We start from the raw sequence: 22969 nt of genomic DNA on the forward strand, positions 1-22969 counted from the left end.
TGTAAATCCTCAGAGTATTTTTATGTAGTGAAATTATGAAACATTAGGAAAACCAAGGCCTTATCTTAATACTATGGCAGAACAAAGAAATCATGCATAAATAGATCTGTGTGTACACATACATAGATGCATACACAGTACTGGCCAGTTGGGTATGAAATTCAAAATACTAAGGAAACACCGGGCGTAGTGGAGCACACCTGTAATCCCAGCACTCGGGAGGCTGAGGCAGGAGAATCGCTGTGAGTTCGAGACCAGCCTGGGCTACATAGTGAGTTCCAGGTTAGTCTCAACTATAAAGTAAGACCCTGTCTCAAACGAACAAACAAACAAATAAAGTAATTAATTAGATTTGTAATGAAGACATCATATTTTAAGACCTTGTTTTAAGTTCTACAAATTTGTATTGGTCATCTTTTACTAATTGCAAAGTTTGATAATGTCTGTGTCTTTTGCATCCTTTTACCTAGTAGATATGTGTTTATCTGATTGTAATGTCAAAAAAAAAAAAAAAAAAAAAAAAAAACCAAGGAGATACGTCTTTCTTTCATTTTTAAAACCTGTCAGTTGAATTTTTCTGAAATCGCCATCAGAGATGCACTTTTAAATGAGCGGAGTTTGTGCCACATCCTGCTCATGAGTCTTGGAACTCCATTAGCTCGGCCTGGACATCAGGCAGCACGCTTGTCATATTAAAAACAGCTTTAGCCTCTTTACTAGATGTCCAGTGGTTCACAAAAATGCAAAGCTAACATTTTTAAGAGACTGGTAAAGGTGGAACAGATGTGCACCAAACTGTAGGGAATTAAATGCTGGTATGAGTTTTACAAGAGGAAGGAGTGGGATTCTGAGGAGGAGTTGGATTTTGTTGTAAATAAGGAAGATAGTAGTTCTCAGATTTTAAGAATGACCAGAGAACCTCTGTACTTGGCTATCTTTCCAGATGGAAAGATACAAATATCTTTACAAAAAATGTTTTCACAATTTGGTCAGTACCGATGAAATATAAAATTTATGCTTGGTTTTTATTTTTGTTTATTTTATCTATTTTTGCTCAGTTGTATACATTGAGAAGCCTTCCATCTCCCACTCTCGAGTTAAGATACAAGTGATTTCATGACTAATGAACTCCATATTTAGAATTCTAATGAAATGAATTAGCTTAAATAATGTATTTCTTTAATATATGCCAGCTTTGAAAAAAATAACTTTATTTTTCTTTGAAGTAATGAACTTACAAGGAATAACTCTCAAGAAAATGGTCTTATCTCTCTCAGAGTATTAGTGAATTTTGTATTGGAAAATCAAAACTATTATAAAACCTAAGAAAATCATGTATCCTCATGTAACAATCCTTTTGTTACTCAATTATAATTTTTTTTTCTGGTACTGGGGATCCAACTCGGGACCTTGTGCTTGCAAGGCAGGTGGCAGAACCACTGAGTTAGGTCCCTGGCCCTAATTAAATTTTGGTCAGGAAAAGAAGGATAATAGTTTGTGAATAATTTATTTGTAAGGAAATGATTAGACTACTTGAGACAAATTAAGCATCTTTGAAATAGCCCTAGTGTCAGTAATAATTTTCCTAGGGACAAACAAGTAATTGTCTTATTTTCTGTGCAAACTACTAACTGTACTTGAGGCTGTGCTTTTTTATCCATAGGAACCTTGAGGTGATGTGCCCAAGGGACCTTCATGTTCATCTCATGGTTAAATTCATTTTTGGCCATTGAAGGAACCAAGTTCACCCAAAACATGCATCTGAAAGAAATGGAACATCTAAAAATATATCCTGCATCTTGAACTTCTGCATGTTCCTATCCATATCATGCTCTTTTCTGCATTATTAAATAAAAAATATTAAAGACAGTAGCTCTCCTGAACAGTACCAAAGCAGGCATTTTGAGGTCCATGAGACCCACACAGAAGAGTAAAGCATGAAACAGGACTGTGCTTGTAGCAGTGTCACCTGGGGAGATGTGAAGCCCTGTGTGGTTTCGGATAAGGAAGATGTTCAGCTTCTTGCTGCAGATTAAAGGAAAAAATAAGGGCCAGGGATTTAGCTCAATGGTTCCACCCCCTGCCTAGCAAGCAATGAGATCTCAAGTTCAATCCCCAGTACCGAAACAAAGAATTTTTTATTCACTTGTTTTGAGTTTTACAGATTTCTGGGCTTCAGCTTTCCTCCTAATAAATAAATATTTACTAAAATAATCTTTACTGCATGACTGCCTTGCATGTTCACCACTTCAAAATGTCTGCGATCAAAGATTTTGAAATCAAGACGTAACTCAATTGAAAGAAAGAGGGTTGGGTCATATCTGACATACAGAGAACAACAGTTGGATCTTCTAGTATTATCAGGGACCTTTTTCCTTAGTGACTTAGCAGGACCCTCTCTCCAAAAAAGGAAAAAGAAAAAAGTTGGGGAGGGGTTGCATTGAAACTCATTGTAAAGACCTTGGGTTCTATCCTCATACACTGAAATAAACAAGTAAAAAGTTTTTGGTAGGGACGAAAACTTTATATACAGAAAAGAAATGATTGTTCCATTCTATGTAGCAGTTACAAAAGACATTCTTTGAGATTTTCTTAAAAATTGGGAAACAGTGTCTATTAGTAAAGTAAGGAGATGCATAGGGAAAGAAAATGTCTTGAGAATGAAAGTTAAATGTTCTAAGATGGCATTCTTGGGAGATTGTGGAATCTCCTTTTCTGGAAATGTTTAAAAACAAGACAGATCTTGGGAGAAGCTTGAAGCTCAGACCAGCCCCGCGGCAGGAAGATTAACTAGATTATGCCTGTGTGGTCTGTGGGGTCATTGGAAGAGTTCTCAAATGCAGTAAATATTCCACACTCCACTGGCTGAATTGCTGTGTTTCCTAGCTGTTGATTTGCAGCTTGGTTGTTTTAAGGCCAGTGTGAATGTATAAATATCGAAACTGAATTTGAGTGTGGGTTTGATGATGTAAGCTGTATGCATCACATACAGCTGAATATATTGTTCAAGCAATAAAGTATGCATAGTGGTGGAACCATTGAGAACATAACTTAGTTTTTTATGATATATGAAAAGTACCCACTTCCTTGCAAAGTTCCAATGCCACTCATCGTTTATTAAATAATTCTAAAGCAACTGTTGTGAGCAGGGCAAGCTTCAGTGTTGAAGAAGATATGGTCGCTGTCTTCATGAAACTTAGTGTGCAAATGGAGATAAAATATACGCATCGATCACATTCATGATAAGTGGAAAATAGAATAATGGGGATAAGAGCCATAACAAAAGACTTTTAAACATGTGAGATTCAGAGAATGGAAAGATAATTTCTTTGATACAGCCAACAAATGCTTGCAGAAAAAAATAATATATTGAATTGAACCTTAAGGAGAATGAAGTGTTTTAAAAGGGTGGAAATTAAAAATAGGGATGGGGTGGAATTGTACTTAGTAACCTCAAGGTAAGGAAAGCTCCACTGGCACATGAGGAACTGGAGGTAATTCTAGCATTCTGGGAGGTTGAGGCAGGAGGATTGCAAGTTCTGTCAAGCTTGGGAAGTTTAGCAAGACTGTCTCAAAAAATTAAAATTAAAATATGTGAGAATGTAAGAATGTAGCTCAGTGCAGATGCCCTGGTTCAGTTCCTTTGGGGAGCAGGACATAGCAGGGAGCCCATCAGGGATATTGTTGAGTCATCTGGGCCAGTTTGCTAAGGAGTGCACTGAGAAATACTCATTTCAAGGCGTGTTAATATGTGTTCCCCAAAAAAGTGTCTCCTCGCCAAAATTAATTGGGGAAATAATAGCCAATTAAATGGGTTCCTTACTAAAAGTCTTTTCATAGCTTTTAATATTCAGGTGACCAATAGGGCCAAATCGGGCATCAGTTCCAACCCAATTTAATCTTTTGTTCATGAACTGTTTCATAAAACTGTTTCTTGGTAAACACTTTGGGCAACATTGCTGGGTGCCTTGGAGAATAATGGCTGGAACACAGGTGTCGGTGACAGATAGCATGGAAACACGGTGAGATGGGAGTCCTTTTATGGAGCAAACACGCATTATTCCTGGTCTCTTACGGGTAGCTGTGTGGAAGGTGAATACGTGGGAGAGCGCATTACTGGTGTTTTAGCAGGAGTTGGCTGGAGATTGTTGTACAGGAGGAGAAAGGAGTCCAGTACTGGGAAAATGGGGAGTTTTGCACTGGGCTGTGTTAGAAAGGACCGGGTGGGGAGAGAGGAGAAGGAAATGGTGGAAACAAACATGTATCATTTAGTGTTACTTGAGACGCCGTGGGAGATCCCATGCTGGAGCTGTGGACTTGGGAGAGGAGGTCATTGTTCTCCCTCTCCCTTCTCCCGTCTCCCCTCTTCCCTCTCTCTTGTTAAATATAAATGTTAAAAAAGAAATCAGGTTATGATTTCTCCCTCAATGTTTGAATTTTGGATAAATACTAAATTTCTTACACAACCTGCTCCACTACAAGGTAGCCAGGCATACATTTAGTCTAAAAGAAACGTCAGGGGTAAGAAAAGCCACAAATGTACTGTGGTGTTTTCCCTGCTCTAGCAGATAGTAGTGGGCATCCTTCTCATTTTCACCAGTAAATTATTATTATTTTGCAGCAGGCTTAACTCAAATAGTTAATTTTTAATATTTTGTTCTTTCAGGTATTTGCATTTGATTATTGCTTTTGGTCCATGGATGAATCTAACACTACAAAATATGCTGGTAAGTTGTCTCTTTCAGCTGGGCCTCTGGCCTCTTCTATTGTGTCTGTTATTCTGAAGTTTGTTCTTCCCATGTAATTCACACCTACTCTTTCAAACTCTAGTGCATGGGTTTAGAAGTTGATAACATTTGGTGTCAAAGTCTGGCTCTGCCAATGACTTGCCAAACAACTTGGACAGACTTTTTTTTTTTTTTTTTGGTACTGGAGATTCAACCCAGGACTTTTGCATTGAGCTACATCCTTGGTCCTTTATTTATTATTATTATGTTTTTTAGACAAGATCTTTCTAAATCACCAAGTTGCGCACATTGGGCTTGAAATTGTGATCTTCTTGTCTCAGCCTCCCAGAATGCTGAGAAAGTTTTTTGCCAGCCTCATAAATCTTCTAGTCCCTCAGCTGATGGAGGGTATCATTATCTTCAGAGATGTTCCAAGGATTGGAGAGCACGAGGAATCACAAATCATGGCAGCTGCTGTATGGTCTCACAAAGAGCTTCCATTTGCCATGACTTCTCTTGTCATTTTCAGGCCATACACAACTGCTTTTTTTTTTATGTTAAATAATTGAATTTAGTGGTACATTTTAGGGATACAGTACAGTTAGATTCATTGTTGGGATCTTGTACCTTTACATGACAAGTCTTGATTCTCATTTTTTCCCCTTGTCCCTGCCCTCCCTTCACCCCCTCCTCCCCTCCCCATTTACAACCACTTTATTTCCATCTTTTTATTTTCTCACATTTTTTTCTTTTCCCTTATTACCATTCCACTACACATCGCAACTTCCCTACACCTTTAGCCCCTTGCCTCCTATTTCACAATGTCAGTTATCTCATTAGGATTTTATGTACTATTACATGCTTTTTTTTTTTTTAAATCACTCAGGGTTTTAGGTGAATCATGGGCCCTTCCTGGGCATGAATCACATTTGCTTTAGTTCAAGAGGGAAACATTGGTTTTAATGGAGAAAGTCTTTGCTTCCTTTCCATCTGATTGTGTGCTGAAATATTTTTATCTCTGTGTGTGTGTGTGTGTGTGTGTGTGTGTGTGTGTGTGTGGAGGGACGGGGAGACAGGGTCTAAGTTGCTCTAGCTGGCTTCAAACTTGCGCTTTTCTTGCCTCACTCATCCTCTTGAGCAGCAGGGATTACAGGTATGCACCACTGTGCCTGACCCTTTTTATTTTTAATTGACAAAAGTTGCATATTATGTACAACATGATGTTTTGAAATGTGTATATTATGGAATGGCTAAACTGAGCTAATTAGCATTATCTCATACTTATTTTTGGTGATGAAAATACTTAAAATCTACTCAGAGATTTTCAAGATTATAGTACACTGGTATTAACTGTAGTCACAGTGTTGCACAGTAGACTTAACTAGATACTTTATCTCAATGAGTTTCCCCCATTATTTTTCCTCATAGCAACATCATCTGAATTACTTTCTCATTTAGTTAAACTGGAAAATATAGGTCTTAGATTTCAAGGTAAGAGGAATCTGTTTTCAGAAAGTTAACTCTTGTTTATTGTTAGCTTTTCCTTGCCACCTAAAACAAGCTTGTTGAGAAACTGTTTGGCACCTAATAATATTTTCAAAAGTTAATCATTGCTACACTAGAAGATTCCATTGGGTAAATTAGCCTTTCCAGACTTTATTCCTGCAACTTTAGCAATTTATTTTATTAAAACAAGTAGGTCTTAATGTTGACTGTAATTGGTCTTTTATCATCCTTTTGGGACTTCACATAATTCTACAGATTCTAAAATAGTTTTTCTTGATGGTTAGCATTATATGTATTTGTGTGCTGGATGTGTGCTTTTAGATTTAAATCAACAACAAGCATTTCCCGTGCCTGCAGAGACAAATGGGGACAAACGCTGTCACTATTACAAAGCCCAGTGATTCACCCTGTTCAGTTGATGTTCTTTAGGATTCCAGCAGTAAGTCTTCCTGAACAGGAGCTTTTCTCATTCTCAGATATTTTCCAGGACCACTCATGGCCTCTTGGGTAAAATCCATCGTCCCTGGACTACATTTAAAAAGCTCCAGGCTACCTTCCCTACCCTCTTGTTTATAACTTGCCTCAGCCCAGGGTCTATTTTTGTTACCTCCTACATAATCCAGGAAGCCAGAAGGCCTCAGATAATCCCTCAGGTATTCATAAAGCCCCCACTGTGTGCACAGCTCAGGAATCCTTTGAGAAATAAAATAACTAAGTTGGGCAGCAAAATAAATGCATATCAAACAATATTTTGAAATGATTTTTTTAAATCCTGAATTTTATAGGTTTTAAAAGAGACAAAAGTTTTATAGAGACAAAAGCTGGGTAGGCTGGAGTTACCGGGGAAGGCATCATGGAGATGAGGCCAAAACTGGGCATAGAAGTTCAGCATAGGAGAAAAAAATTTTTAAATGTTTGAGGTGTTGCACATGGTAATAGCCTGATTTAGCCATTCCACAGTGGATATACATTATCAAAATGTGTTGTGCAGCACCCTCAATATATATGATTTTTACTTGTCAATTTAAAAAAGTGAAGCATAGGTTCAGTCAAAGGGGAATGTGAATGCTTGTAGACAAGAGAAGGGACATCTCATGAAGGTGCACACAGGTGTTGATGGCTGACCACGTTTGAACCTCAGGACCTCTGCTGTGGTTCTCTTGGATAACTCTTGGATAGCCCGCTTCCCTTCTTCTTGTGATACTGGAGATTTGAACCCAAGGCCTTACATTGAACTATATCCCCATCCCTTTTGAGCTATTAAATTTTGAACCAGGATCTGGCTAATTTACTAAGTTGCCCAGACTGGGCTGGAACTTATGATTCTCCTGCCACAGCCCTAGAGTACTGGGATTATAGGCATTGTCACCACACCTGGCTTCTCTTAGATAATTCTTTAATTTCTCTGAACTACAGTTTCTTTTCTGTGAACTGGAAATATCTGCACCTATGTTATATAGTTATTTAGGGCTTATGTAGTTGACTTTATGTGCTGATTAATAGGAGATACCCATAAATGATACTTTGATTTTGCTAAATTTTTGGTTGCCTGATCACATTGAATGTTACATTGTGATTACATCTGAAATAGGGTCTCTTGGGTCATGGAGTAATGTCTTGTTACAAAGTTTTTAATGAGAAAATTTTTCTCTTTCTTTAGATATCTCTGTTATTGTATAAATAATGTGATCCCTTAGCAAAAAAGTAAAATTCTTTGCTGCTTTTTTGTCAGATTTTCATCCATTATAAATTTTCTGCCTGGTAGATGCATTATTAGGAAATTGATTTCCATACTAATTTGATTTCCAAATAGCAATTCTTAATTGTGAATAGAAACATTAAGATAGAAGTATTCATTCTTTGGTGGGAAATGGAGAGGAGGAAACACATATTTCCTGAAACCAATCTATTTGTGAGGCTCAGTGAATAATGGCATCATTGATACTGAATCAGGACTCTCAAAGCCGCTTTCACAACTTGGAGGTGAAAGGAAGAGAGAGGGATAGTGCGAGGATTGAGAGGGAGGGAAGCAAGGGCTGCTACGTTTCGTGTGTGTCAGTGTTAAACTCTTGTTGAGCTTGCTGCTTATCAGAGGCTATAGCAGGAGCCCCCGCTTGCATTCTTTTTGATTTTGAAACATAATTTTTTAATACATGAAGGCATTGCAATAGATTGGTTGGAGCAATGGAAGACTATGGACTCTTAGGTCAGACTGCCTGTGTTCATCCCAGCCCCACCACCTGCTGTCTAAGGGTTAGGGTTAGTGGATGCATCTCCCTGTGCTTCTGTTTCCTCCTATGTTAATTAAGGGTAATAATAGTTCTGATCTCATAAAGAAGGCTGGTCTGAGGACTAAAGACTTGCTCATGTAAAGTACTTAACCCATTACCTGGCACCCAGGTAGTATTAATCCGTCTTTATCATCATCACACCACAGGAGTAGTCAGGTAGTTTCATCAGTTCTTTGGACAGAGAAAGCATGTCCTGGGATTTATGAGACCTGGTTTTGCCACAGGCTGCAAGACTTTGGGCGAGATAACCTTTGTGGGTCTGTTTCCTCATCTGTGACCAACCAGAGAGGGACAGGAGGAGATAGAGCCTCTTCCGATCTCAGGTCCCCTCCGGCTTGCTGATAAAAACCAAATCAGCCATTTTCTGCAGCTGTCCAGCTGTGCCAGTCGACTTCTTAGAGGCAAATCAAAGGCTGTTTGTTAAGCCATTTGCATTGTATTGGGTCGTACTTGAGGCATTTTACATTTAAAATATACTCTCTTCCTTCTATTACCATTTGGCTAGTCCTAATACTATTTTTTCCCAGATAATTCTCAGTCTTAAAGTATAAAAATTTTGTGCTAGAACTAAGGGAAAAAAACATAAAAACCATAGAATTAGGCACTTAAAGCATGACATTCCTGTATAAACCTGCCTCCCCTGCCAACCTCATATTCACAGCCACATACAGAGGTACACACTGGAGATTAGAAAGTTCTCATTACAGTCAGCATTGACAAACTTGAACAGTCTTTGTAAATGTTTAAATTATTACTGATTGCAATTAAGACATTATTGACAATCTTTTTTTTTTTTTTTTTTTTAGAGAAATAATTTCCTAAAATGTGCCATATTGGTAGGCAGCCATCGCTTCTGGTAACCTTGGTTTTTATTTTCTTCCTGATTTTCTATATATCTTCATGCCAGGTGTAAAAACCAGTCTGGTGGTGACATATCTGGTGTTCAGTGTGGATGTGAGCATTCTGTGGCCTGAGAGGTTCTAAACTGTTGACTTAGAAATTATATAACAGTTCTTGCCATATGGCATGTTGCTCAGGTTTGCTGAGGCCTTGTGTTTTCAGGCATTATTAATGAGACAGGTCATATGTGTGATGTTTTTTTGCTCACATTGCTTAATCCTGTGATGGGAGGCATGAGCACCTCTGAGCCCTGGGCTGTTTGTGGAGGAGGGACTCTCTTAGGGGAGGAGTTTATGTGCCTAGAGATAGAAGTTTCTCATTGCTTAACCAAAGCAAGACTAGTAAGGAGACAAAACATGTCCACCAAAGTTCACATTCTAAGAGGCAACAATAGCCAAAATAGAACCAACTTTTCAGCAGAGTTCCATGATATTAATTTGTTTTAGCATATGGCCTTGGTCCAGTATTTTAGTGTGCTATTTGAATGAAGATCAGATTTCTAGTAATTAAAACTGTGGCCTCAGAAATCAGACTTTCTTGGCCCAAATCATGGCTCTGCCATTTCCCAGCGTGTGATGGTATACCATAATAACGGTATTTCCTTATTATAAATCCATGATGGATTGTAACATGAGATTATGTATACAAGGCATTGAGCAAGTACCCTGCACCAAGGAAACCTTTAGTAATTGCTAGCTATTGGGTTTTAAGCTATTGGGCTTAAAGGTTTTCCCCTGCAAGTATTAGAACACTAGTAGTTTGAAAAATTTTATAGAGATTTATGATAAATTATGTTTGCCATCCTGAAAAGCATTTAAGAAAAAATTGTTAATTCAGAGTTCTTCTAGATTTTTATTTTTTACAGTATTTTATAAACCCTCTCACTAATACTTACTTGATAATTCTCTTAGTAACTTGCCTTTCTCAAGTTGTTCCTAAGCACTAAAATTAAGTGGTCTTAGAATCAGCGACTCTCTTTTACATTTGCTAATTAAATTATATAATTACAGAGGAGTACGACTGACATAAGCCAGTTTAGGTGGAATCACTACTGACCCTTTATGAAAACATAACTCATCTGGCCCAGAGTTTAGCCTACTGGCTGGGGTGGTTATGTCTGCAGTAGGCCTGCATCTGTGTAGTTCATAGCTTGGTGGGGTAATGTTGGTGCATTCAGAGAACTAGGTAAGTAGAGGCCAGAAATTTTGTAAAGATGTCCCAAATAAATGAGCTAAGCTAATCTTGTTTTAAAAATTACTTCAGATGTGTGTATTATACATTTAAATATATAATTTATAATATATATTAAAATACGCAGTGGGCCCTTTACTTACAAATTTGATTGGTTCCCAAGGGCTAGTTGTAACTCAAGTTGTTTGTAAGTCAGTACAGCTGAGATCTGGATGTTTACCTAGGTATACACAGTAGCTAAGAGGCAATTGATCCAAGTTATTCGTATGTCAGGCTAGTAGTAAGGAGGTCCACTGTGTATATGCTTCTCACCTCTGCTTCTCTCGTTTTTTACCCTACCCAACTCTACTTTTCTCTCCTCTGTCCTTCCTTCCACATCTGTTCCTCAGAGGATTTGCAGCAACCAGACACATAATTTAACTTAATGGGGTACATAATAGTAACAGTGGATAAATACTCCTGAACATGAAGTTCCCAGCTCTGTTAATCTCTTTACCTATAGTACAAAATTATCTGATTGCCCAAATAGTAGAAACTTTTATTGGCCTCATTTTATAGATTTAAAAAACTGAGGTTCGTGCTGCCTAGGAGAGGGCTGAAATCAGTGGCAAACATGGATTTGGTGGGGGAGAGGGGTCCATGCCAGTGAAGATTTGATGGATTACACGGCCATCCCTGGCCCCTCTCCCTTCCCTCCTATCCTGGAGAAAAGCTGTGATGGAAGTCATACTAGAGCACTATAGCATGGACCCCTCTAGTATCAGAGGGTGAGTAGTCCTCCAACTGCCTAGAAAAGGCCCAGTGAGGACTAAAGAAAGAAAGACAGTAGAGACTTGTATAATTTCAGTGTACATGGGGGCCAAGAGGTCAAGGCCTCAGAGTGGGCAAAGACAAAGACACTCTGCGCTGGCCACTATTTACTGGGTTCACACAATAATCAGAGGGAGTCTCGGTGACTCAGAGGGTGGCAGTGGTCCTATATTGATGAGGATCTCAGGTCTCTGAGGGTCTTATGTTGACGATGGCTGTAAGGAGAGCATTTTTACAGTAGTAGATGGGACAAGATAGGCTAGTAAAGAAGTTGCCCTTCCCCCAGGTGAAAATTTTCTCTTCTTTTATCACTACGTGGTTCTGGAAGAACCAGGGTGTCTTCGGCTGATGTACTCTTGTTCTTGAGCATCACAGTATCATGGGGACCATTAAGGCCTCACCTTGTGACTGGAGATAAAATGGAGTCCTGTTTCTGCGTGCCATAGCCAGCTCCAGGGCAGGGTGACACTGGGCCATAGACGGCTATAGTCACACTTTAATTATGAAATGATTTTGCCCCAAAAAATCATGTAGAATGCTACCCAACACTCCAGGAATAGTGCTAATGTCATTTTCCCTCCCTGTCAGAGGCTCTGGTGTCCTGAATACCGCATTTGGTTTGGGCTTTCTTTTAACCTCCCTTCAAGTGCTGTAATACTGTACATCACACAGTCCAGAAGAGATACTGAGTATGAGCGAGTCTGCTGCCTTATCAGAGAGTGACAGTGTACAACACTACCAGGCAGATAGAAATGTAGAACAGCAGTGATTTAGTGTGGAAACACCCTCCTGAATAACGCCAACACACATTCTTGATGTGACAGTCTTCACAGGTGAGATGGCTTTGTTCCCTTTGTCATCCTTAGCTCCAGGGCTGAGGGAAGTGGCTGCATGACCTCCTCGGTGACTGAACCACTTTGTCCAGCAGCAGAAAAGAGCAGTGCTCATGCCCAGCCCTAAGACTGTTGCTGGGACTGAAACATCCATCTGGATGAGTCACCCGCTGCCATGCTGCAAGTGAGACTTCAAGGACAGCAATGCTGATCGCTCTTGGATGCCACCATGGAAAATGGCCCCGCGGTTTACTTTCAGCCTCCTGGTCCAGTTTCTCAAGTTCCTTTTACTAGGCCTCTTCCTGGATGGCTTCTGTAGTTGATTAAAAATTAAATCTCCATTATCAAATCAACCCTTAAAGCCTTAGTTTCTTTATCTGAACTCTGTAGTTTTGGGTCATTTAACTTAAACCTAATCAGAAGTCTCTGAGGATTTTTGAGAGCTGTGTTTCTATATACCAAAAGGTGTTGTGAAAAGAATTTACTTAATCCTCATCCAAGTTTGACATTCGTTATCCCTTAAGGTTTGTGTACAGAACTTGCCCGGTCCTGTGCTGTCCAGGTGCTCTGACTTGGAGCTGGGATACCTGCCAGGTCCAGACTCATCAAAATGACGGGGCTGTCAGCCCTGGTTAGAAGTGGGAAAACATCCTTGCAGAGGAGATAGGCCCCAGAATTACAATTCAGTGCTTTTGAGCCCACCTTGTTTTTGTTTCTACTCTAACTCCGTAGAGAAAAAGATGGGAAAAAGAAAGAAAACTGGGAATTCTATTTTATTCATAAGATTATCGATTGTGTTTGTAACAGTAAACTTCCCATTACTATAATGAAATACCTGAGATAATTATAGAGAGAAATGGTTGTTTTGATCTGTCTTGGGGGTTCTTTTCCATGATACGGCCCTGTTGCTTTGGGCAGCATTTCACTCCATGAGTATGTGGCAGAGCAAAAGTACCTCAGGGCCAGGAAGGAGAAAGAGAATGAAGAGGAGACTGGGACAACCCTGCCCCTTTAAGGACAAACTCTTGGTGGCCTGAGGACCTCCTGGTAGGCTTCTTGTTCCAGTAGTGCCGCTCTGGGGAACGAAACTTTGAAACATGGGCCTTTCCGGGGACATTGGAGTGTAGCAATGTTCAGATCTTAGATACTCTTCCTCAGAACTACTGCAGAAAACCAGAAAGAATCACGCATCTCATTTCTGTGCACCCCTGTTCTTCGCATTTGATCTGACCGTGGTTTGTATGTCTGTTGTGCTCAGTGCAGAGTGTAAACTACTCAGGGACTGTGCCCTTGAATTTCAGTCTTCTACTCTCTGGTGCACAGCCCACACTGTGTTTTATCCTGTGTCTCTTCAGTTATCAAATGTTGGCATATGAGTGATAAAAAACATCTTCTCCACATGCCTGGTTCTCTCCATTAATGGTTTGCCTGGAGGGCTTTGCTATTGAGAGAATTGTCGAGATTACCCAGCTCCTGGTACACACATGTAGTCGCTTTCTGTCTGCTGCTGCTGTTCCCAGTGAGACAGGTTACGTGAAGGGTGGAGACCCAAGGGTGTTGGCTTTTCGAAGTTCTGTATTGTATGGGACTTGGGCTTGGGTGACTCAGGTGTTATGGTTTTGCTTATAGAAATTCCACACAGGAGCTCCTTTATTGTTCTTCCATTGTGTTGTGGGTTTCTTGGGGCATGTTTCAAGGCTTGGCCACATGGTTATAGGAGCTCTGATCATATGCCCCAGAGGAAATTGGCATCATGGTCAGGTTGATTAATAGTGAGGTCAGGCTTGCCCTGTGGATTCACCACACCAGACATGGAGAGCTGACATCTGGAAAGTAACCGCCCTCTCTGGCGTCAGTCCCACTGAAAAGCCACAAGTCCTTCAGGTTTGACAGTGTTGTGGCTTTGCTCATTTTGTCTGAGGCAGGAACAATACTCATAGATCCTCCTGCTTCCCACAGGGCTTCTGAACTCTCCATGTGGGCTTCCCCTAGACAGCATTTCATTCTGTTTGAGTGGAAACTGTAGCTGGGAAACATCTAGGGTGGGACTGTTGTATCTTTTGTGGGATCCACCCATGCACTGTTTGAATTCCCTGGTTCCTACCACTCAGCATAAATTGCCTCTTTTCTTAAAATGCAGTGGGCAGATGAATATAATCATTATGTACTGCAGCATGTACTAATAAAAATAAAAATCTAAGAAAATAAAACTAAATCCTCTTTTTAAAAAAGCAGTGGGCAAGTCATTGTTTTCCTATGGTAGGAAAGAGGAGTATCATGTCTAAAACTTAATGTTTTTAAAAAGCCTGTCTTTTGATAAACCAGGGAGTCCTTAAGAGATGCAAGGGTCTTTGGTGTTTGCTATTTTCTGTCGCAGAATGCAGTGTGACCAACATCTGTGTGCCAGGGACAGCTGACTAAGGAGAACAGAAGCTATATAATGAGCCTGCAGGCAATTTTCTGTTTTTATTTAATAGTCTGGGCTTTTTTACAACTGTTCCTACTATACCAAAGGTGGTCAGAAGCTCACTAAATGAAAGAATTGGTTAGTTGCAACAGTACAGCTAAAACACCACAGAATGGAAAAAATAATGGAAGTTGGTAGACTTTTGATTAAATTTATTACACTGATTTTCCAACCCACCCCCAGTAACTTTCTATTTTAATGTTCCAAAAGAATGAAGAATATTTTTTCTATCTTATACAATGTACATTGGCATACCCTAGCCCAAATAATGGTGCTCTTTGTTCTTCTCATCACCAGGCATAGTGCATGCGTACCCAGTCCTAGGTCCACGTGCACACCTACTGCCCTCCTTATCCAAGCACTGCACCTCCCACTCTCATGTGTGAGTTGCCACCTTTGTGTTGGGTCAGTAGTTCTTTACTGTGACACCTTAAGGGAACTAGAAAAGTAACAATAAATAGTGCCTGTTAGAAATCTTCCTATGAACCTTTTCTTTGTTTCTCTTATCTTCGACATTGGGTTATCTCACAGAATTGTTCCAGACTATCTTAAAGAAAGATAATGCAATGGTGATTTCCTTCTTGGCCCCCAAATTAATTACAGCTGATTAAGGACTTAAAGGATGATATTGATAATAGATAATAACTAAAGTATAGTTTAGACTTAAACTGGCCAGGCACTATTTAAAGTGCTTTTCCTATATTGTATTATTGCCGGGCGTGGTGGCGCATGCCTTTAATCCCAGCACTCGGGAGGCTGAGGCAGGAGGATCGCTGTGAGTTCGAGACCAGCCTGGGCTACACAGTGAGTTCCAGGTCAGTCTGAACTACATAGTGAGACCCTGTCTCAAAAAAAAAAAACAAACCTATATTGTATTATTAAGTCATCTCAGCAACACTGAAAGGTAGCAACTATTATTTCTATTTTACTAGTGAAAAAGTTGAGAAAATGCCCACATTCATTTAGCTGGTAAGAAGAAGAGCTCAGATTTGAAAACAAAACTATAAAAGACCAAAGATAGGGGAAAGGTGATAAGGGAAAAGAAAAAAATAGGAGAAAATGATAAAATGGAAATAAAGTGTTTGTAAATGGGAAGGGGAGGAGGGGGTGAAGGGAGGGCAGGGACAAGGGGAAAAAATGAGAACCAAGACCTGTCATGTAGAGGTACAAGATCCCAATAATGAATGTAATTGTACTGTATACCTAGAGTGTACCAATAAACTCAATGACGAAAAAAATTAGAAAAAAATACTGGTGAATACCTGTATTATTTGGGAGGTGGAAAAGTATTTGGAAACATGTACCATAAGCAAAAATAATGAAGGAAAAGAGAAAGATTTGGATCTGAAAGACCTAAAGCTTTTATATGACAAAGAAAAACATAAGACTGAAAGGTAAATGATAGCTGGTAAATGTAATTAGCATTTTTAAATTAATAAGGACAAAAAGGGATGGTTATACTTACTGGTTTATAAAATAAACAGCCTATTTGCTAAAGGTTAAATATAAATGAGCAAGAAACAGGAAAATTAACAAGAGGAGCTTTTTTTTCTATTGACTTAGTCAAAATTAGGAAGAATGTTAATAAACATTGTTGTGGAGAATGTTGAAAAAACAGGAGTGTGCATTGTATAGAGCACCTAGCAGTTTGATGTGGGGAGTTTTGCTTCACAAAGTCAATAGGAAAATGCATAGAGATAAAGATGTAAGGATAAATATTTCAGAAAAATAAAGAGAAATCTAAATATCTGTATAGGGAAAGTTTTTCATACAATGGAAAGCTGAAGAGCTATTAAAAATGCTAATGTTGATGTATATTTGTAGAGAATTTTGTTCATTATTTCATGCCTCAAAAGAAAATATATTTCCTTTGAGACATGATGCGATAGTAAGAAAATGGATTCCAATTTCTCTAGAATGCTTATAATTTTAAAAATATATGAACTTTATAATAGCTCTTTATATTTTATCATTTTTTTTCTTTTTATTGAGTTTATTGGTACAATCTAGGTATACAATACAATTACATTCATCATTGGGATTCTGTACCTTTACATAGTAGGTCTTGATTCTCATTTTTCCCCTTGTCCCTGCCCTCCCTTCACCCCCTCCTCCCCTCCCCATTTACAAACACTTTATTTCCATTTTTTCAGTTTCTCATATTTTTTTCCTCTCCCTTATTTCCTTTCCCCCACCCTTCCCACTTTCCCTACACCTTTAGCCCTTTACTTCCTCTTTCACATTATTAATTATCTCATTAGGATCCTGTGTACTATTGTAGTTTTTCACACCAAAGAAACTATATTCGGTATTTCAGTTAAAGAAATCTCTGTATGAACATTAAAAATAGGGACTCCTAAAATAAAACTAAAAAGGAAAGTAAAAGAGAAAAGGCAATGATGTAACATCAAAATAATCCTTAATTCTGGAGATGAAAATGGTCCCTGAACATATTTAAATTGCTTCTCGCTCTTATATTTTATCATTTTATAAGCTTCCTCTTGGGATAGTCAATTTAAGGAGGGAAGAGAACAAAATCTTTTCAGAAACAGTATAATGCTTTTCTATTTTTTAATATTTCATTTTCTCAAAATTTTTCCTTAGGTGTGAATAAAATCTTATTAAATTTGATAAATCTGAATTATATTTTATCAGTCAAGCATAGCTATAAGAGAACTTGACTGCATTCTGAAATCATAAGGATATGTTTAGCAGAAATCAGAGTAATTTCCCCTGCATACCTTTATTGTTGCACTGCTTTGGAGGTGACCACAGGTAAGGTCCACAGAGTGGACTGTCACTTTCTATCCAGGTTATCTAGTTAGTCCATCTGTACTGTGCTGACACCCTGCTGGCTTATTTGACCAAAATTTCTTCTAGTGCTTTGCGCTCCTTAGAGTTTCAGAAACATGCTGTGACCAACATGTAAACTAATACAATTAACATTTCTTTTTCATTTCAAAGAACAGTCTTTGACTAATTTAATCATCCCTAGTTAGGACAAAGGGGCCCTCAATTAAAAATACATTAGCCTGAGACTGTCAACACAGGAACTTGTTGCCTTGAACTGAAGATACAGAGGCCCCTCTGCAGGGAGCTGCAGGGAACTGGCAGTTGATGGGTGAACATTAGGCTAAACATTCAGGAGCCAGGGTGGGCCAGCTCAGCCCTGCCACTCTCTAACAAGGAGATTGTGGGGCTTTCAGAGCCCCATTTACCCTTACCCTCCCCCACATTGTGGTACTAAGGATTGAATTCAGGGCCTTCGTACCGAGCTACCTCATGAGCCCTTTACTTTACCTTTTTTTTTTGAGACAAGGTCTCACTAAGTTGCCCAACCTGTGATCCTCCTACCTTAGCCTCCCAGAGTGCTGGGATTAACATGTGTGCTTATCATACCTGGCTTATTAATCATAATTTATACCTGTACTACTTTTGTGAGGATTTGGTGGTATAAAATAGGTAATGTGCATTGCAAACAGGACGGTGGATAAAAATTCCTTATCCTTAGCAGCATAAGTACAAGTTAAATTGGTTACTTCATGTCCTACTTAGTATTTGCAATAATTTGGACATAAGCTAAATGAAATTTTGCTCTTATATATTCATATGCTGGAGAATTCTTTGATCATTTGATTTATTTTCATGTAACTTTAGAATACATATCCTAATTTGTTTGATTTTCTTGTTTTTCCAACTAATCTTCAGTTTGAAAGACCATATCTACCAAAGAAAAGGAGACATTGTAATTTTCTCTTGAAAGAACATGAGAAAAAAATTGCTCCTAATTCCAGTTTACTCAGTATCAGGAGCAGCCATCAGAAGTTCTACATTTCACTACTTGATAGAGCAACAGATATAAATTCTTGATTGGTTAATGACTCCAGGCTCTTTGAAGCCATGTCAAAAGCCTCTGACCACAGTGCTTCCCTGCATTTGAGTCATTTCGGCAGCACAAGCTCTTCATCTTGGTTTGTCTTGTGCTGCTATGAAATAATTCCTGAGCCTGGATCATTTATAAAGAATAGAAATGTATTAGCTCACAATTGTGGAGGCTAGAAAGTCTGAGATGAAGTGACCACATCTGTAGAGGGTCCTTGCTGCCTCATAACATGGCAGAAGGTATCACGTGGCGAGCGGGAGAGGGTCCTACTCACTTTTGCAACAGACCCTCTTATATGATAATGACATGAGCCTATTACCTAAAAACACACTTGAATTTCGGGTTAAATTCCCAACACATGAACTTGGATGGACAAAATATGAATGAAGTCACAAATTATACTCAGGATGCTTGACCTAGCCTTACCCCATGCCTTCCCGGAGACTGGTTAACCATTGTGGAAGATCCAGCAGAATTGCTCCATTCAGTCTCTGTGCCAAGAAAGCCTTGCTTTTAAGGACTCCTTCAAGTGGCACTTGGGTCTGGCTGAGGACCACAGTAACTCTAAGAAGCCCAAGCACAGACTGAGCTTAATTCTGCATCTTCTCTGGGCTGGGGCTCAGCTCCAGATTTAAGGGCTATCTTTTGCCAGGGGGGTTAGGAATTTATGTGGAGTAAGGAAGGTCCTTTGAGAAAATGAGATACTTTCTCAGTGAGCACAAGACTGTTGCATTTGACTATAACATAAAAGCAGTTTTTAAAGTGTTTGTGTAGTGGATAGTGATGATGATAATACTGCATTCTTCAAGTACTGATATATGTGTATGCTCACACAGATCTTTAGATAATCTTAGCAAACTGTACATTTTAAAAGGCTCTTAGGGACCAGGGATGTAGCTCAGTGGCACAGCGCCTGCCTGGCAAGTGCAAGGTCCTAAGTTCGATCCCCAGTACCAAAAAAACAAATTAATAAAAGGCCTCTTAAGAATGCACATGCACATTTTGAAATCCACATAATACTGCCAGTTTGCTTTGAATATCTCTTAGGTATTAGGCTCTGTGGTACAAGGTAGAAGTTAGAGATATACAGTAATGTAAATTTGGCATAATTTTTTCAGTCCCTTTTTTAAATACTTTAGCATCCATATCACCCATTGTGTTATATAAGGTTTTACACTGCATGTAGAGTTCTGAACATGGCTTTTAAAAATACTACTCAACAATGGTTTTTAATTCTTGCACTGTTTACCCAAGAGTGCACTTTATTTAGTTTTGTATTTTTTAATGTCGTATAGTATTCCATCTTAAAATAGTTACATTTTGCTTATCCCAGTAGCATGGGAATGGATGGGTGCTTAATCTGACTTTGATTTGCAGTATTATAAATAATTCTGCCAAGGTGTCCTTGAACAGGGCACTCTTGGGATAGATATGCACCGAAGTTAAAGGGTAGACATATTTCTTTTTGTAGGTGTTTTCCTTCAGAATGGCCACATCTGTTTTTCTTCTACTGGCAGTTTGTAAAAATAATTGTTTCTTCAATCCAGTAATATTTGATGTTATCAAAATCTTATTTTTTGGCAGCAAAATGATTGAAAATATTTTCTAATTTTACCTTGACACGCTTTGAAGGATCCTTCAATCAAAATATATCATAATATAATGCTCAAATCAGAGCCAACTTTGCATAAAAGAAAAATATACAACCAGATGCTATTTTCCAATGAAAAAGGCTTTTCAAGTGTCATGTAGGATAAAATTATTAAACTGACTCATTCTTTCAGCAAACATTTATTAAGCAACTGGTACCAGGCACTAGGATTACAAAGATAAAGAGATTATGTCTCTGACATCTCATTCCAGTGGAGGAAACAGGCACTTAAGCCAGTGGTTTCTGCAGATGCTGAAACAGTGAAATGTTGTAAGACTACTGGAGCACAGAGGAAGGAGAATATAATGTTAATTCTCTTAATGATGGAAGTGTATGTTAGAAAGTCCCTCATTTCAAAGGGTAATTAAATGCTACCTTATATTTTTAAACATCTTGTCACGCCTTTACTCTTCTGGTAGAATACGTGACAGCAGGCCCCCAAGGACAGCAGGAGAATGCAGAGAGGTTCTGGTAGTGGAACGCACCTCTGCCTCTGGTGAGGGGTTCCTGGGACTCTGCCCACCCAGCTGAAGTCATCACTCCACCATCACCCGTGAATGATTTGTCAGCTCTTAGCATCTGTGCTGAGTGCTGAGGAGTGCAAGGAAGCGTGTGACGCAATTCCTGTTCGTTGGAATCTCCAAATCCAGAAAAGGAGAGAAGGCAATTCATATTTAATGATTTTTCTTTTTAGAGACTTAAGTCCCAAGAAGAATTAAATCAAATTTGAAAGATACCTCTATGTGGCCCATTGACTGTGGAAAATAAACTTTAATACCTAGAGAAATGTCAAAGAGGGATAGAATCAGAAATTTATCCAGGTACTAAACTATATATAGTTTAGAAGCAAAAATTAAACTGTAAGGCAGATACAGTGGCATGTTTCGGTTCCCCAGCTCCTCAGGAGACTGAAGTAGAAGGATTACTTGAGCCCAGGAGCTTGAGACCAGCCCGGTGGGCAGGAGAATAAAACTGCATATTTTAAGCTCTTAATACATGGATCCATACATAGCAGGCATTAAATACACATTTGACATGGAGGAATGGGGCCTGATAGGCTACTGTTAATACAGAATACATCAAGAAAAATCATCCTTAGTTTTTCATTTTTGTCTGGTTTTCTAGGTCAAGAAGTGGTTTTCAAGTGCCTTGGGGAAGGAATTCTTGAAAAAGCCTTTCAGGGGTATAATGCTTGTATTTTTGCATATGGACAGACAGGTAAGGAGTTGCTTTTATTGCTACAATCAGTGATATTAAATATGCCTTTTCTCTCTTTTTCTTCTTTCTGTCTCTTTTGTAAGTATGAGCTGTCCCACAGAGCTATACCCCCATTCCTAAAGATACATTTCTTAAAGGTTAAAAATAGCCAAAAGTTTGAGAAGCAACAGAAAAATACTTCTGACTTTGTGGGCTTAACTGAATTATAAAATCAAAACTAATCTTTTTGGGCCAGGGATTTAGCTCAGTGGTTCCACCACCTGCCTTGCACGCGCAAGGTCCTGAGTTTGATCTCTGGTACCAAAAATTTTAAAAAAATTAAAAAAAAAAAAGAAAAAAAGAAAAACTAATCTTTTTTGAAGGTGCAGCAGTTCTGGCAATTGAGTTATTTCAGTGTTAATAAGCAAAGCTAGTTTCAAACTATTAAGTGTCATTTTCCTAAATTATAGCTTTAATTTGTATTTAAACTGGAAAAATAATTGCCACTTTCTCAGTATACATGATATGGTGAAAACTATAGAGAAACTCTTAGAATCATTCCATACTGAGAACTTTTGCTAGGATATGAAGATGATGATGGATTATTAAATCAAGGCTGGTCAAGCAATTCGTGGAAACAAGCAAAACGAAACCATACTAGTGGCCCAGACGTTAACATTCTGAGCTCTGACAATTTCAAAGGTGTTTGGGCACCAAGTTTACATGTTTTTTCTGTGACCTTGGCTGATATATGAGGAGAACTCATATGGTTGAAGCGTTACATGTAGCTTCCTCTTCTGCCCTACTTCATTTCTGCTTACTCTTTTCAGGTTCAGGAAAGTCCTTCTCTATGATGGGCCATGCGGAGCAGCTGGGCCTTATTCCCAGGCTCTGCTGTGCTTTATTTAAGAGGATCTCTGTGGAGCAAAATGAGTCACAGACTTTTAAAGTTGAAGTATCCTATATGGAAATTTATAACGAGAAAGTTCGTGATCTTTTAGACCCCAAAGGGTAAGTTAGTGGTTGAAATTAAGCTGGTAAGTAGGAGTAATCATTTAAAATGAGTATAAAATAGGGGCTGGGGACTGAGCTTAGTGGTTCCAGCACCTGCCTTGCAAGCTCATGGACCCAAGTTCAATCCCCAGTACCAAAAAAAAAAACCCCTAAAATAAGTATAAAATTTAAATTGCAAGAACATATGGTTGGGAGCCACTGGTCACTACTCTACTTTCAGTGTATTTACTGGGAAATCATCAGCTCTCAAAGCCTACCACCATGCCCAGATCATGTTCAGTTCATCCTGTGGTCATGAATAGAGCTGCTTATATATGCCTCATGAAAAAGTGTTTTTACTATGGGTTAAATTTTTTGCTGTCATAGACTAGTAAAAAAAAAATGGAGTTACTGATGACAGAGTGGTCTCTATCTATTTGTATCGGAAAGTAGCTCCTTTAAATGAAGGCAGATAGTTGAAGGATTGAAACAACCCACCCTTTGGTGGGGTGCGCTGGAA

At 38.8% G+C, this 22969-nt stretch overlaps 1 protein-coding gene across 4 annotated transcripts in view; it reads left to right on the plus strand.

Annotated features, from left to right (window-relative positions):
• Window positions 1-22969, plus strand: part of Kif13a (kinesin family member 13A) — a 190039-nt gene that overhangs the window by 85786 nt on the left and 81284 nt on the right. For all 4 annotated transcript variants that reach the window (XR_004516526.1, XR_004516527.1, XM_010622914.3 and 1 more), the window contains exons 3-5: window positions 4667-4727; window positions 21385-21477; window positions 22287-22467. Coding sequence is in view for 2 of the 4 variants with exons in the window: in XM_010622914.3 (XP_010621216.1) it covers window positions 4667-4727; window positions 21385-21477; window positions 22287-22467 (335 nt within the window). In the remaining 2 variants the exon portion in view is untranslated. The remainder of the gene's footprint in view (window positions 1-4666; window positions 4728-21384; window positions 21478-22286; window positions 22468-22969) is intronic.

Source organism: Fukomys damarensis, unplaced genomic scaffold (genome assembly GCF_012274545.1).
Source record: "Fukomys damarensis isolate Sample0158 unplaced genomic scaffold, DMR_v1.0_HiC HiC_scaffold_10, whole genome shotgun sequence".
NCBI lineage: Eukaryota > Metazoa > Chordata > Mammalia > Rodentia > Bathyergidae > Fukomys > Fukomys damarensis.